General features: G+C 35.1%; 1 protein-coding gene across 1 annotated transcript; it reads left to right on the forward strand.

Annotated features, from left to right (window-relative positions):
- Positions 1 to 986: 986 nt before the first annotated feature.
- LOC18448661 (NAD(P)-binding Rossmann-fold superfamily protein) lies at positions 987 to 5,028 on the forward strand. Its single transcript, XM_006858722.4, has 4 exons — positions 987 to 1,054; positions 1,165 to 1,423; positions 2,821 to 3,003; positions 4,471 to 5,028. Exons 1-4 carry the CDS (start codon positions 1,008 to 1,010, stop codon positions 4,864 to 4,866), a joined length of 885 nt encoding a protein of 294 aa, XP_006858784.1. The 5' UTR covers positions 987 to 1,007; the 3' UTR covers positions 4,867 to 5,028.
- Positions 5,029 to 15,112: the final 10,084 nt, after the last annotated feature.

Raw genomic sequence — 15,112 nt, forward strand, 5'->3', positions numbered from 1 at the left:
TTCGAATGACATTAACGAGCATGGCTGAATCACTTTCAATTAGAAGTGGGAAACAATTGAGTTGAGTGACTAGATCAATAAAAAAGAGTGTTTTGAGGTTTAAAATCCTTTCAATTAATAATCTTGACCTCGAGATATATAGATATAAGAAGAAAAAAAAATCCAAAATATAAAATTATGCATCTTGTAACAAGTTATCCGGACCGGCTATTTCCAATGTTGATTTTTAAGTATTTATAAATTGAGAAAGTATATAATGAGACAATTTACCTCTGATATAATGTGGTCACAGTTAATCATGACTATTGAATGTGAAATTGGGTGGTTGCATTTATTGCATTGATCAAACTCAAAGTTTAAAAGAATTTTTTTTTTAACTTTATGACATACTCAAGCTACCAAATTTCACATCAGATAGTTATATGTAATTGTGATCTCTGTATATCGAAAGGAAATGGTCTCATCGTATGCAATCCCATATAGGTTTTTTTGATATCTAATGTTTTAAAATTTAAAATTTTATAATTAGAGTTGAACATAAATTTTCAAAATTTTCCGATCCCGAAACCAATATCGGTACGGACCTCACCCAGGAGATCTACCGACCTCACCCTATAAATAGGATTTCCGTAGTTTTTTATAGGAAGGGACGGCTGATATTCTTTAAAGAAGTCCTCACCCTATGACACTCCCTTACTCCCAAATTAAAATGTACAAGTGGGAACCCCATCCCTTGTCCACTGCCTTACTTAATTGATCCACTGCTTCACCCTATCTCTCACTTGATTGGTGCAGTGCTTCTCTCTCTCTCTCTCTCTTAATTGGTGCAATTAGAACCCTTCCCCTCTCTCTCCCTTAATTTGCGAAGTGCACCACCACTCTCTCTCTTACATAAATCTTCCCCAGTCATGGTGATCTGAACATATCTCTCTCAAGGAAGGGGCCTATAAATATTTCTGAACAATCAAAGGACTCTCTGATTCAGAGCAATCTAAGGACACTCTACAATGGCCTCAACAGATCCAAGTACCCAACATTCTTGTATCCCAACAAGGTGGCGTCTCTCTCCCTCTCTCTATCCTCAAACTCCAAAAATTAATTTATTTTTATTACAGTTGGTTATATGCAGTCCTTTCAATCATAATGAAAATGTTGGTTTAGCAGATGGTGGTCCAGGGATACATTAGCAGTGGTGACGGGGGCGAATAAGGGTATCGGATTCGAGATCGTGAAGCAACTGTGCGAGCTCGGATTGACGGTGATCCTGACAGCGAGAGATGAATCGAAGGGCCTTGAAGCTTTGGAATTGCTCAAAGCAAAGGGGCTCTATGCTGTCTTCCATTGCCTGGATGTGTCTAGCTCCCATTCTATTCTCGATTTTGTGTACTGGCTTCGAACATGTTTCGGTGGGCTCGATATTCTTGTAAGCTCTCTCTCTCACTCTCTCTCTCGCCAATTTTTTTCCTTCAATTTTTCTTCCTCAGTAGAACCCCCTCTCTCCATCCATCTATCTCTCTCATTTTTTTCTTCCTCAGTGAGCTGAGACCTCTCTCTCTCTTCCAGTTACCCTTCCTTACCAAGGTAAAATTCTTTGACTTTTCGATCTCTCTTTCAAGACTCTGAAGTCTGAATTATGTTGGTAGTTTAGTTGTTTTTTAACGTATGAGTTTTTTTATTTACTCTTCTCCATAGTCCAAACAAAAGATACGAGCTCCAATAATAGAATAGAATGGCGGAACATGATTAGCAATTTCAAGTTAGTTAAAAAGTAATTGTCATAAAAATTAATCGGTATTTATGTAGTCGACTCCAATTAACTTAAAAAAAAAAACTCCGAAAAAGAGGATGATTGTTGGAATAATATTCGCTCCATCCCCTCCATTGACTTACCGGACTAGCTCTTGTGTCGTGTGGTCCCTCTCCCTATCAACTACACCCACTTTTCTCTCTCGGCCAACTTTAGCTTAAGGAACAAATTTTGGAAGGGGGAATGAGTCACCATATGAAGTCACCTACTCATAACCATGTTATCACTCTTGACTCTTATCCGGCTACCTTGGGTCGACTCCTTATTTTACTTCCTCTTTTGTCAATTTTCTTCTCCACCTCTACCTCTTTTGGAGATAATTTGGTTATTTTTTATTATTTAAATTATTTTTTTAATCTTATTTAGTAGTGACGTGCTTGTGCCGGTTAATCAAATTTATTAAAATTTAAATATTATCGGATAATCCTAATCATTTGTTAGACTTTTGACTTTGATGACCAGTCAGTTAAATAATATAAAACTTTACAAGTGTAAACAGGTCGGGGTGGAAACCACAACTCATCCCACATAGATCGGTCAGGTGAATGTGTGGGGCCACTATTACCTAAATTGCATAGTAATTTTTGTTAGATTCTTAATTGTTTGATCCTAATTAAACAGTTGAAAGTGTATATTATTATTTTAATGATATTTTGGTCATTTTTAAATTTTTAAAAATATTTATCTTATTGTGATGAATGATGGAAATAGGTACATAGACCCCTAAATTTCTACCTAATCAAATCAGTAAAATAAAACATAAAAAATCCAACTTAATCAACCCGACATGCATCCCACCCTACCCCGACCTCGACCTGGTTAGGTCTGAACTAGCTTAGACCATGACCACGAGTTTAGGTCCAGGCTAGACGTGAACATGGATTCTGATCCCATCGGTCCAAGTCCAATGGACCCATGCCCGACCCATCCACGTGTAGCAGGCAGGTCCAATCAGTCGACCCGACCGATAATCACCTACTCTCTCTCTAAAGTCTAAACCTTGGGTTTTGCAGGTGAATAACGCTGCTGTCTCATTCAATGCACTCCATGAAAACTCAGTAGAGCATGCAGAGACAGTATTGAGGACAAACTTCTATGGGCCGAAGCTCTTGACAGACGCTCTCTTGCCTTTGTTTCGCCAATCTCCCTCAAAGAGCCGGATCCTAAACGTCAGCTCAAGACTTGGCTCGCTAAATGTGAACTTTTGACTCTAAGCCCTAACCTCTAAACCCTATTGAATCTCTTTTATTATGTTCCCGTGGGATCATATAGTATGCTTACTTACTCAAGTAGAAGTTTAACTTAGAAAAAATTTAGCTTTGAAATATTTTTTTATCCAAAATTTTGGAAATCACCTCAAAACTACTACATGGATATATTTAAATAAAAAAATTGAACACCGAGTTTTCCAACACTAGATCTCATCCTTAAAAAATTGGACGGTTTTTATTCAATCTTGAGGCACTTTTTTTTTTTCAAGCCCAATGAAATTTGAAAACTTTTTTATTAAAGGGGTTGTATACAATGAGATCATTTTATTTTTTGTATAGGAAGGTCACAATTATTTACAATCATTCGATGTGAAATTTGATAGCTTGAGTGTGTCACAAAATTTGATATTTTTTTTTTAAACTTTGTGCTTGGTCAATGAAATAAATACACCCACCCCATGTCAATATTAATTGTGACCACATAGTAACAAAGGTAAATGGTTTCATCATATACTTTCCCTTTATTAAATATAACATATGGGTTGAAGAGGTTACATCTTTAAAATTTGGGACCCAACAAATGCTCCTACATTGAGTTTTGATTGAGGGAGTCAATGGACAGTACACTCTCGAAAGAGCATGAAATATTTTGGCTTCTTATACACTTTTTAAAGTATTACACAGGAAGAAGAGATAAATAGACTATAATGGCATTATCGATGTCAATCGTTATAGTTGAGATTTGACATTCTCTTATGCTCCATCAAAGTCACAAAAAATATATTCACTTTTTAGTGGATTTTTCTCTTGGAAGGTAACTTTTGCCGAAAATAAAATGTTTTGCTAAAGGACATGGTTATTTGTTAGGAGATGTCATGTCCATAAAACTCCATCAAATGCAATTACGTTTTGGTGAGGCCGCAGCCTTATGCACTTGGGCAGTAGAAAACAGAAAATCCGATTTTCCCAATAATTATAAAACTTATAGCTAAAAAATCTTGCAGATGTGACAAATCTATTACTTTGCCCAGTATTTTTTCAATATTAAGGACATGAGATGATGTTGATGTGGGAACGCAAGGACATTTCCATGTTCTTTCCCTTTTAAACCCTGTTTGTTTTCTCTATTAGAAGCCAATCGTGCTTTTTGGAAGTTATAAAGAAATTTTTCTTTTAGATTACTCTAATTTTATTTGAAATTTTTTTTTTTTTGGGTAAATAAGTGGCGGATAAGACCGTCGTACTTTTTTTTTCCATTAAAAATAAAAGAGAGTATAATATAGCTCATAATTTTACAACTCTATATATAAAACAATTGTGCAACATCATGAAATAAAATCAAAATATTTTTTACCAATACAATCAAGTTAAATTTTTAAGTTATGCCCAATTTCCATTTAGGTTGGCTCTATGAAGGCTCACTCTCAAAAACTAATATGGCTTCTTTTTCAGAAATTGCAAGATCCAGTTCTCAAGCAAGTGCTCCAAGATGAGGAGAAGCTCTCAGAGGAAACCATAGATGACTTTGTGAAGAAGTTCTTGGATCAAGTGAAGCTCGGAACTTGGAGAGATGCGGGTTGGCCCAAGATATGGACAGACTACTCCGTGTCTAAGCTCGCTTTGAATTCCTACTCTGTTGTTCTCGCCTCCCGAATAAAGGATCGGGGTGTTACCGTTAATTGCTTTTGCCCGGGATTTACAAAGACTACCATGACACAAGGTGAAGGGAAATACACAGCTGAAGAAGTGGCCAGACTTGCAGTGCGGATTGCCCTAATACCAGGCCCTGAGCTCCCCACAGGCAAATTCTTCGTAGGAAGAAAGCCTGCCTTTTTTTCAAAGCTATAGAACAAGTGAGAATCAATCCATGGCTTATTCGCACATATTTGAGGCCAAAACGATTGAAAATGGCTGTCATAGATCTCATTTTGTATTTGTAACACAGACGTCATTGCTATATATACGCTGCAGAGCCTTTGGTTTTGATATAATTATATACGAGCTTATCAAGATCAGATTGGTCATTGAATCGGTGTAGCGCTTTGGTCTAGTTAAACTGATTCGATCCATAGTCGAACTTCGTAGATTAGATTTTTTAAAATATAAATAAATATATCCAACTTTGTTGAGCTTGTCCAATTGGTCAGGTATAAAGTTGATTTTTATAGATTTTCAACCGAACTTGCTTTTTTTTCTTCAAATTAGACCTGCCAAAATAATATCTAACTTTGTTGAACTTGTCCAACTTATCAGATCAAACGGTTGGTAGCCCGATCGGTTGTAGCACGCCGTCAGGTCTTGTCCTCGTGACTATGTTGTACTTCTTGTGCAAAGTGGTTGTCAAGAGATGCTTTTGAAATAATGGTTTTGAACAGTATGCTCCTGCGGGAGCAGTAGGTCATCTCACTTAAGTCTATAGCGTGTGACACGGTGGTGAAGCTATCGAGTGGTTGGTTAGAAGTCATCAAATAATTAACTTGGTGATTGATGCTATTGGATTTTGACAGGCTGAAAAGCTTTTGGGTTGTAGTGGTCCATGGGAATCCAGCCATAGTTTGCAAACTCAAACCGGACCCGGACTTTCAATCTATGGTTGTGTCAAAAAGTGACCAGATGGGTCTACCACGCCGGTTTTGTAAAAAGTATTTGATAGATTCCATATGGGAAAGCAAATGGAAGCAGGGTTGAGAAATTGTACAATATATACACTCAGTCAAATCATTTACCTTTATTACAATATAACAATTAATCTAAATCATTGGAAGTGAAATTTGATGGTCTCGTTATATACAATCTCTCAAAAAAAAAAAAACAAAAGAAACAAAAGATCATGAATGTCATCAATTTGGATTGCCCATTTCAACAACCCTAGATCAATTTGATTTGCACCGGTTTAGGACCAACAAATTCATTTTTCTAAATTTGCAAATACACATGCATGGATTTAGAAGGAAAAAGTTTATATAAGGTTGCAACCTTAAAATGTAAAATTACATATGCACTTCAAAAATTATCAAAAAAGGTTGTTTTAATATTAAAAACCTTATAATTTATCATCTTAACATCGAGATATATATATATATATATATATATATATATATATATAATTTTATTTTATGTTTTTTGAATCCCAAAAACAGTGTATCTTGAAACACATTATCTAGACAAACTATTTTCAAGATTTTTATATGTTTATAAATCTATTTAATTTTAAGCATTTGTGGAGCTTAAAATTTTATAATTAGATATGAAAATAGATTTTGAGATAATCTTAAGAATGTTTTACACCAAAATTACATATTACGACGAAATTTGGAGGTGCGCCTTAATTGGATTGTTTAAGGTTGCAACCTAATAGAAACCACACCCGATTTAGAATGGTTTTAGTAGGGGAGCAAAATAGGAAAAGTATTTGGCAAGCTCTGTACAACCTCACTTGTATTTCATGGCTCCCAAACACAAGTAAAAATCTATTTTTTGACCCTAGAAACTAGATTTAGAGCTCCAACACTAGTACCAATTTGACAGATCTACGGTTTGTTGAAATGGAAGGTCTTAATAAAATGGTGAAAGATTAGCCACTTTTAAGGCTCCGCATCCATTTTCTTCGTCATCAAAGGCGTCCATATGATGGATATATAGACCATTGATTTCTCAAAGTCTTCTTTAAGGGATCCTTTAAAATAAGAAATATGATCGCATGTTCTCCCAAGAACACCAAATGCCTCTCATCTCCAAACCCACTTTAGAAAAGTTGGGGGACATAAAAAACCATACTAAAGTCAAAATATTTTATGCTTCCAAAGATAGATGCTCCCTTGTCTAGGACCCAATGTGTGCTAGTAGGTTTTTGGGACTTCAATATTATGTCATATGACCTAATAAACTTAGCAATCCACCTAAATAAAAACAACCATGGGTATGTGTTGTGATAAGTATGAATCAAGACTATCCAATTTTTAGATGGTGTTTAAAAACTCCAATTTCAATTTTTTATTTTTTATTTTTTAAAAGATTTATATATTGATCCTAAAGTGGATCCAAAAATTTTAAATCAAAAAAAATTTATGTATATAGCCTAATGTATGGCAAATCGGCCAAGTTAGCTCAGACTCGGGTGAGTTACTTAGGCTCGGGCCAAGCCTGAGTTATCCCAAGTTGGGGGTCCAAATTGGTTGATATTTAAAAAATTCAAAAAAATATATAAAAAATCCCAAAACTAATTTTTTTTATGTACTCTTTCTATTATTATGATAAAGATTGGAAAGTATTTTGGCCATGAATATTTTTTATATTTTTCCAAAATTTTTAGAAAATTTCAAAAATACCTTTAGTCACAAATTGATTTTTCAAAATCTATTTTTGCCACCTTTTTTTTTACCACATTTAAATGCGTTTTGTTTAATTTTACTTTAAGTATATTTTTCCTTTTTTTTGGATTTTTTATATTTTAATTTTTTTGCTACTACAGTATTCGGCCCTACTCTGGTCCAATACTTGGCTCCAGGCCAAATACTCGGTCCGAGTAGTGATTTTGAACACTGGTATAACATACTCCGGAAGGAACACGCTATCGTATTTCAAATAATTCTCTAATGCTTTAAAAAACAATCGTCTAACAAAGGTATTAGTTGGAGATCCAAAAAAAACTTCAAATTTGCCACTATATTAGAGTCAAATCTTGACCCATGGATTAGGGGAACTTGGAGAGCTATAAACATAATCAAATTTATTTAGGAGGTTAGACAATTTTTTTGGGGTAACAAAAGGGTTCCAAGGGAACCGAACACCTCATTTGGCCTCATCAGTGCATACCGGTGTTTCAAAATTCGGACCATTAGGGTGGATCGTCCGTCTCAGACCTCCGATTCATCTCTAGTTATCGGATCACCAATCCGGATCGGTTTGAATCAAATATCTGAAAAAAATAAAATAAAGAAAAATAAAATATGGGCTTATGCATGGAGAAATTTAGGAGCGTATCAAGGAAACATTAGATAAGCATACTAAATAAATAAAATATAAAAAAGAGTAGGTTTTAGGAGGAGTCAGGGTACCCATACCTTGCCCTAGCTGATTTGATCATGGCAAATTCCTTATCTAGATCGGTGATTTTCAATCCAGATATGGGGGTTTTAAACACTGGCTCGTAGGGGTAGCACTAGGCTTGGCGGCATGGCTAGTAAGTGACCGGATTGGGGCAACTAAATTTGGCTTGATAGACAAGCTACACCTGATGTCTAGGTGGTGTCCAGATCGGTTGAGCCTGGATGATGAGTCTTAACTCTGATCGACATGGCCTTTTCTTTGTTATTTTATGAATGGGTGAGGTTTCCCTAAGGTTGCAACCTAAAACAATCCAATTAAAGTGCATCTCTAGATTTTATGATAAATGTAATTTTGATATAAATAATTCTTAGGATGGCTTGAGAATCTATTTTCATCTCTAGTTATGGAGTTTTAAATTATAAAAATAGTTCAAATCAAGTAGATCTATAAACATATGAAAATATTGAAAATGGACAGTCCAGACAATGTGTTGCAAGATACATTATTTTGTGGTCTCAAAATCGTTTTTTCTTTTCTTATTCATACATCTCGATGTTGAGATGATCAATTAGAGAGTTTTCCAACATCCAAACAATCTTTAATGATAAATTTTTTATGTGCACCTTCAATTCTACATTTTAAAGTTGCAACCCTATATAAACTTTTTCCTTTATGAATTTAGAAGAAAAATTAACAATTATTAGCCCGGGATAGGCCATCTAGCCAAGGCTAGGGTCCTAATTAGGGCCAAGTAGTTTCTGTCCAAGGCTCAACCCTGGCCCAGCCTGACCCTTGTCGGTGCACGTTAGCATTTCCCTTAATATAAATATCTTTAATCAAATAATCATATCAGAATGTAACGTTTTTTATGAAAGTATCATAATTTATTTCTCGTCCAGTATTTAAAATTTAGTTATTCATCTTTAGTCCTTACCCGAAAGGAAATAGGCACCCCAAAAACCAGAAATTGCAAACTAAATTGAATTTAGGGCTCTTAAGTTATTTGAATTATTTTCTTACAAATACCTTAATATACTTACTGGAGTTTTCTTAATCACTTTAATTACTTTATCAATGGTTTAAGTCAATCATTTTTTATTCAAAGTTTAACGTTTCCTTTTTATTCTTAAAGCCAATTATTTAATTGGAAAAGTATACAGTCATATCGTTTACTTTTATTACAATAATATTACAATTGATTTGAGTTGTTAGATGCAAAATCTAGCCGTTGAGACGTGCTAATGATCTCTAAGTCCAATAATTATTTTTTGATCTTTGAAACGCACAACTAGCCCTAATTTACATATAATGGCAAGGAGCATTGTTTCGAACCTAGATTGATCCACTCCACATATTTGTCTCTAATCGTCGATCCAAATCGATCTAAATCAGTGATCCAAAAAATATTCAAAATAAAATATAGGTATATGGGTGGTTGGGGGCCCTCACTGAAGGTATGGCCCTTTATAGGAATTTAAGAGGGGACCTAAAAAAATATTAAATAAGTTTAAAAGAAGGGGTTTTTGGGAGAATTGGGCTAATGCCGATACCTTCACAGAACCAGTTTGGCGCTGACCAATTTCTAATTCAGATAAGTGATTCCCATTTCTAATTCAGATAAATGCTTCCCAATCCAGATCGATGGCTTTTAAAATACTTGTTGAGAGTGATTGTGGCCTTCTTAAATGAGAGGTGACTAATCCTAGAGCATTCTATCTTCAATTTTTTATCTTGTTCTTTCTATTTCCAGTTGTTAAAATCATTTTACTCGGTGTGCTTTGGTAAGTTCCAACAAGTCATGCTTTGCTGCCATTGGCTTGGCCAAATTAAAAATTGGGAAAATATCCTATTATTTTTTATTTTTAACTTCTATTATCTCAATAGATCTAAGAATTGAAAATATTACTTGTAAGCAAAATGATTCCATCTTTTATATCTTCCAACCCCCTAAACCCTTTTGACCATGTGTTAGTGACCTCAACAACTTATGACATGACTATATATCTCTCTCTCTCTAAAAGTCCATCTCTTTCTCACATTATCGTCTCTCTCTCTCTCTGAAAACTCCATCTCTCTCTAAAACCCAAACTCCATCTCTCACTCTCACATCAGTGTCTCTCTCTCTCAAAACTCCATCTCTCTTCTTAAAACTCAAACTCCATCTCTCTCTAAAACCCAAACTCCATCACTCTCTCACGCTCTCACGCATAAGAATGTGTGCTCGTGTTCGAACTCAAGCTAAACCCCTTGGCTGGTAAAATTACCGAGAAGCGAAGAGAGACAAATGGAGTTTCAGAGAGAGAGAGAGAGATGAAGTTTGAATAGAGTATCATTTTAATGTTTGTTTAGGTCAAAATTTTATGGTCAAAAGGGTCCAGGGGGTTGTAAGATAGAAAAGATAGATACCTTTTGCTTACAAGTAATATTTTCAATTCTTGGGTTTCATAAGATATGGAAGTTAAAAATAGGGGATAAATAGATATTTTTCCTTGAAACTTTGTTAAGCCACCTTGGGCTACTTTAGTCAACTCAGAACGGATTGAGTTGAGTAACCTGAAGTTTGAAACTCTTAAATTTTTATAAAAATTTAAGAATTAGGGTGACTCGGGATTATGAACTCCTTGCAAGTCCATACCTGTGTCCGACTCTTTAATCACATGCAATGTTAAATGCACCGGCTGATCAACATTTGACTTGCTAGGTAAGCATGGGAAATAGGGGTGGCAATGGACTCGAGCAAACCCAGGACTCAAGAGGTAGACCCGACCTTGGATCCAAATTATGGATTGGAAAGGTCGGGTCCGAGTCCAAAACCTGGACCTAAATATTATTTGGGTCCAAGTCCAGCCGGATCAAACCCATTGCCACCCTAGTAGGAGAGTCCCATGAGTCACCGGATTTGGGGACACCGAGTCGGAGCCCTTGGATGTAAGAGGCCAAATATGCCTTTGAATGGACGGTTAGATGCAACCATGTGATATGCTACTGAGGAATTTTTGGCCGTTGGATGTTCAAAGACATTTTTTACCATAAATTAAAGCATGTATGACACAATGGTGTAGAGAACGCAATTCATAGTAAATTATGATGTTCAAAGATATTTTTTACCATAAATTAAAGCGTGTTTGTTTTGAAGGAGTCGTTGCTTAGATCGTAGCATTTTCCGAGTTTGTTACGCCATTAGGGTTGAGTAGTTGGTTGTTCACAGTTGAAAATAGTACATCCCAAGTATGATTCTCACTGCTCAACTACTCCCAAAAAAAAAGAAAAACCAAATACAAATGTTTTCATGCTAACTAGGGTTCCTAACAGACCAGTGCCAGCCCATGGGCTTTTGGGATGGACCAAGTTTCAAGCTAGTTTTGAAACACGTGTTAGGGCATGTGGACCGGGCCTGGGCTAGCAACAGCTAGGCTAGCCCCTTTTTTTGAATTTTAGATTACTAATTTTCTATATGTAAAAAAATAACATATTTATATGAGGCCCAACTAGGCTCATGTTGGATTTTCTGCCCAAGCCTGGCTCAGGCATATCTTGCAACATTCTGACTAGGCATGGGCTAACAGTTTTAATGCAAACCCATGGAAGCATCAGCATTCAAAGTGTATGGAAGATGGATCTTTAGCTTCATGAAACAAACACATACCCCTTTAGTGTCTTTTGAACTAGCTAGCGTCTGAACTCGATGGAGTCCTAAGTCAGTGTCCCTCCGGTCTGACTCGGGCGAGTCTCAACCCCAACAGAAAAGTTTTAATAAGAAAATTAACTTTTATAAAAACTAGGGTTTTCGCATTTTGTTTTGGCCAATCCAAATCCCTTTCATATGTCGTAATTGGAGAATGAGAGCCTTTTTTTACCGCGGAAATTATGGTATTTTTACCTTAACTAATGATCTTAAACAAAAAAGACTACCTTGGAGGAAATAGATTAGATTTGGGGTCGAGGTGGTAGCATCCCGACACCTGGTCACCACATTGTGATCTTCAGTCCTACTACTAACACCTTAAAAAAATGTAACTCCTAATCAATTGAAAAAATAGTCCTACCACTAACACTTTAAAAATGTAGTTTTTAATCTATTGAAAAAAACAGGTAGGGATGTCTTCCTCACATACTTACCAAAAAAAAAAAAAAAACCTCTTTGAGGACAAAAATTTCATACAAAGGTCAAAATTGGACCTCTTGGAGATTTCAAATGAACGAGCGGACTCTCTTGGTAATTTTTTATATTCTTTAGGGTGAAGTTTCTATGAGACTTAGGCTTTATAAAAAAAACTCTCCATGATGAATCTAAAATTAATTTCCAACACGACCATAAAATTTGAAACTCAAAAGTGGTACAAGTCTTATGGACCTATGACCACCAATTTTTAGGGTGAAATGGACTGTCTAGAAGATTTATTCTAATATACACTATTTTTAGAGCTTAAAATCATAATTTTTTTCACATTCATAATGTTCAAGCCAAGATGATCAATATAAAGGTTTTCCAATGCTTGAATTGTGATTTTCAATGAGTTATGAGGTGAGGCTTTACTTATTTTGATAGAGCCGCAGCTATATCTATTTTTCTATTCTTTATTGCAAGTGTCAATGTCTGATGTGGATAAGAGCGTCACCATTTCAAACTTAAAATTGGTTTTTTTTATTGGGGATGGGATTGTATTAGCAATACCATCTAAACCCCAGTTAAATGTCATAGCCTCCATTCTCGCTAACACTTTAAAAAAACTGGCTCTTTTAAAAAACGAGTAAAAGCTTGTAATCCCCACTAATCTACCAAAAAAAAATGGCTTCCCAAACACATCCTTTTGTTGTTTAAAGCATGAGATGTAAAGTGACATCAATACTTTTATAGTGATATTTTAAGAATATTGATGAAAATATACTTATTTTAACAATTATGTTTAACTATTTGCTTCCTACCCACCAATAAAGGCAAATAATGGAACCTCCGATTGCATTGCAATCAATAGCAAAGGCATAAGCATTTGACCGGCCTAACGACATATCTTCCATCACCTGACTGATTTTTAGAAGGAAAACGCTTATATAAGGTTGCAATCTGAAACTATAGAAATAATGTACACTTTGAAAATGGCTCTTTTGATGTTGGGAAACTCTCCAATTGATCATCTCCACATCAAGATGTATAAGATATGAAAAAAAAAAAAAAAAAGAGAAAAAAAGATTTCGACTTCCAAACATAGTGCATCTTATAATATATTACTTGGACTGTCCATTTTTAAGAATTTCATGTAGTTATTGACCTACTTGATTTGAACTAGATTTTTAGGCCATCCTAATAATTTTTTACACCATAATTGCATCTCATGATAAAATTTGGAGGTACGCCTTACTTTGATTGTTTAAAGTTGCAACTTTGTGCAAACCACATCCTTTCTAGAAACCTAGCTTGTAAAACGTGAACCATGTGTCTTATAAAGGCAAAGGCGATGTCTTAGTCGAAGAGTTTATCTATTGTAAATCAATGGGCTTGAGCGAAATGATCACATTCTTGATCCAATACTATTGAACAGGGATGATTTATTGTGTACAAGTAACTTTTTTTTGGGTAAGTAAGTGGGGGAGAATGCCTCAGACCCGTTATTCATTAAATAAAGAAGAAGAAAATACATATAATATTTTAACAATCCTATTGTAGGGCAATTGTGCCAAATCATGGAATAAAGATAAAAAAAAAAATCCGAAAATCTAGAACGTCAAACTGTACATTAGAAAGAGATACTCCCTTCTTGGCAAGTGTATCTGCTACCATGTTAGCTTCACGATAAATGTGATAAATGATCCACCTAGGATCTGAAAGTATGTGTCGGTAATTAACTCCTACCGTGTGGAGTGCCCATGGAGCTCTGCAACGCCCTTGAGTAAGGTTTACCAACAATGACGAATTACTTTGAATTTGGAGTGGAAAACAGTCAGGTTCAATGACCAGATTAACACCCACCTCCAATGCAAAAAACTCTACATAATTATTAGATGCGAAGCCAAAAAGGTAGCAAAAGCACGCACCATCGCTATTCTTGATGACCCCACCACCACCTGCCATACCCGGATTTTGGAAAGCACTATCTACAAGTAAGTAACTAGGGCAACTAATGAATAAGATCTACCACTTCCATTGTTGAGTCAATGAAGCCTACTATCCTACATATTTTCTCAGATGGTGCTTTGCTTTTATCATGGTGGTGCCACTACCGTGGTAAAATTGCATTTCAATATCTATCTAGATTTCCTAAATTAATAACTAGGATCAAAACAAGCTAATCAATTCACTTAACCAGATCTCTACTACCGCTTCTTCCTCTGGTGCTCTGTTGTCGATACCTCTTACTGCTCTGCTCTCGCGGCCAATGCTCCTACATCCTACCGGCTTCAAGGTAGATATGGCTAGACTGTTAAATAGTTCATTTTTTATGCTATGATCAATTTCCCTAAAAGTAAAACCTAAAAAATAATAGTTAATATAAATATCGTGTCTCTCATGTATCAGCAAGTGCCAAAAAAAAAAACAAATCAATCTTTGAATGAAAAAGTTTATATAAGGTTGCAACTTTAAAATGTTGAATTATCGATGCACCTTAAAAATCCATCGGAAAAGGTTATTTTAATGTTGAAAGACCTTCTAATTGATCATCTCGATATCGAAATGTATGAATGTGTAAAAAACAAGATTTCGAGTCGTAAAAATAATGCATCTTGCAGCACATTATCTAGACCGTCCATTTTCAAGATTTTCACATGTTTATAGATCTATATGATTTTAATTATTTTTAAAGTTTAAAATTTTATAATTAGATATAAAAATACATTTTTAAATAATCTTTAAATTTTTTTACACCAAAATTATATGTTATAATAAAATTTGAAAGTGCGTCTTAATTGAATAGTTTAAGGTTAGCTAAGATTTATTGTTCTTCTTAGAGGGAGTTTTTAAAATTTTCCTAAATAATGATGGGTACTTTAGTAATTTTGCACCCTAATGCCTAAATACAAGGTACTGTGCAGAGGACCCAATTGTTTG

This window comes from Amborella trichopoda, chromosome 6, assembly GCF_054954075.1.
Source record: "Amborella trichopoda isolate Santa Cruz 75 chromosome 6, AtrichopodaSantaCruz75HAP2 v2.0, whole genome shotgun sequence".
NCBI lineage: Eukaryota > Viridiplantae > Streptophyta > Magnoliopsida > Amborellales > Amborellaceae > Amborella > Amborella trichopoda.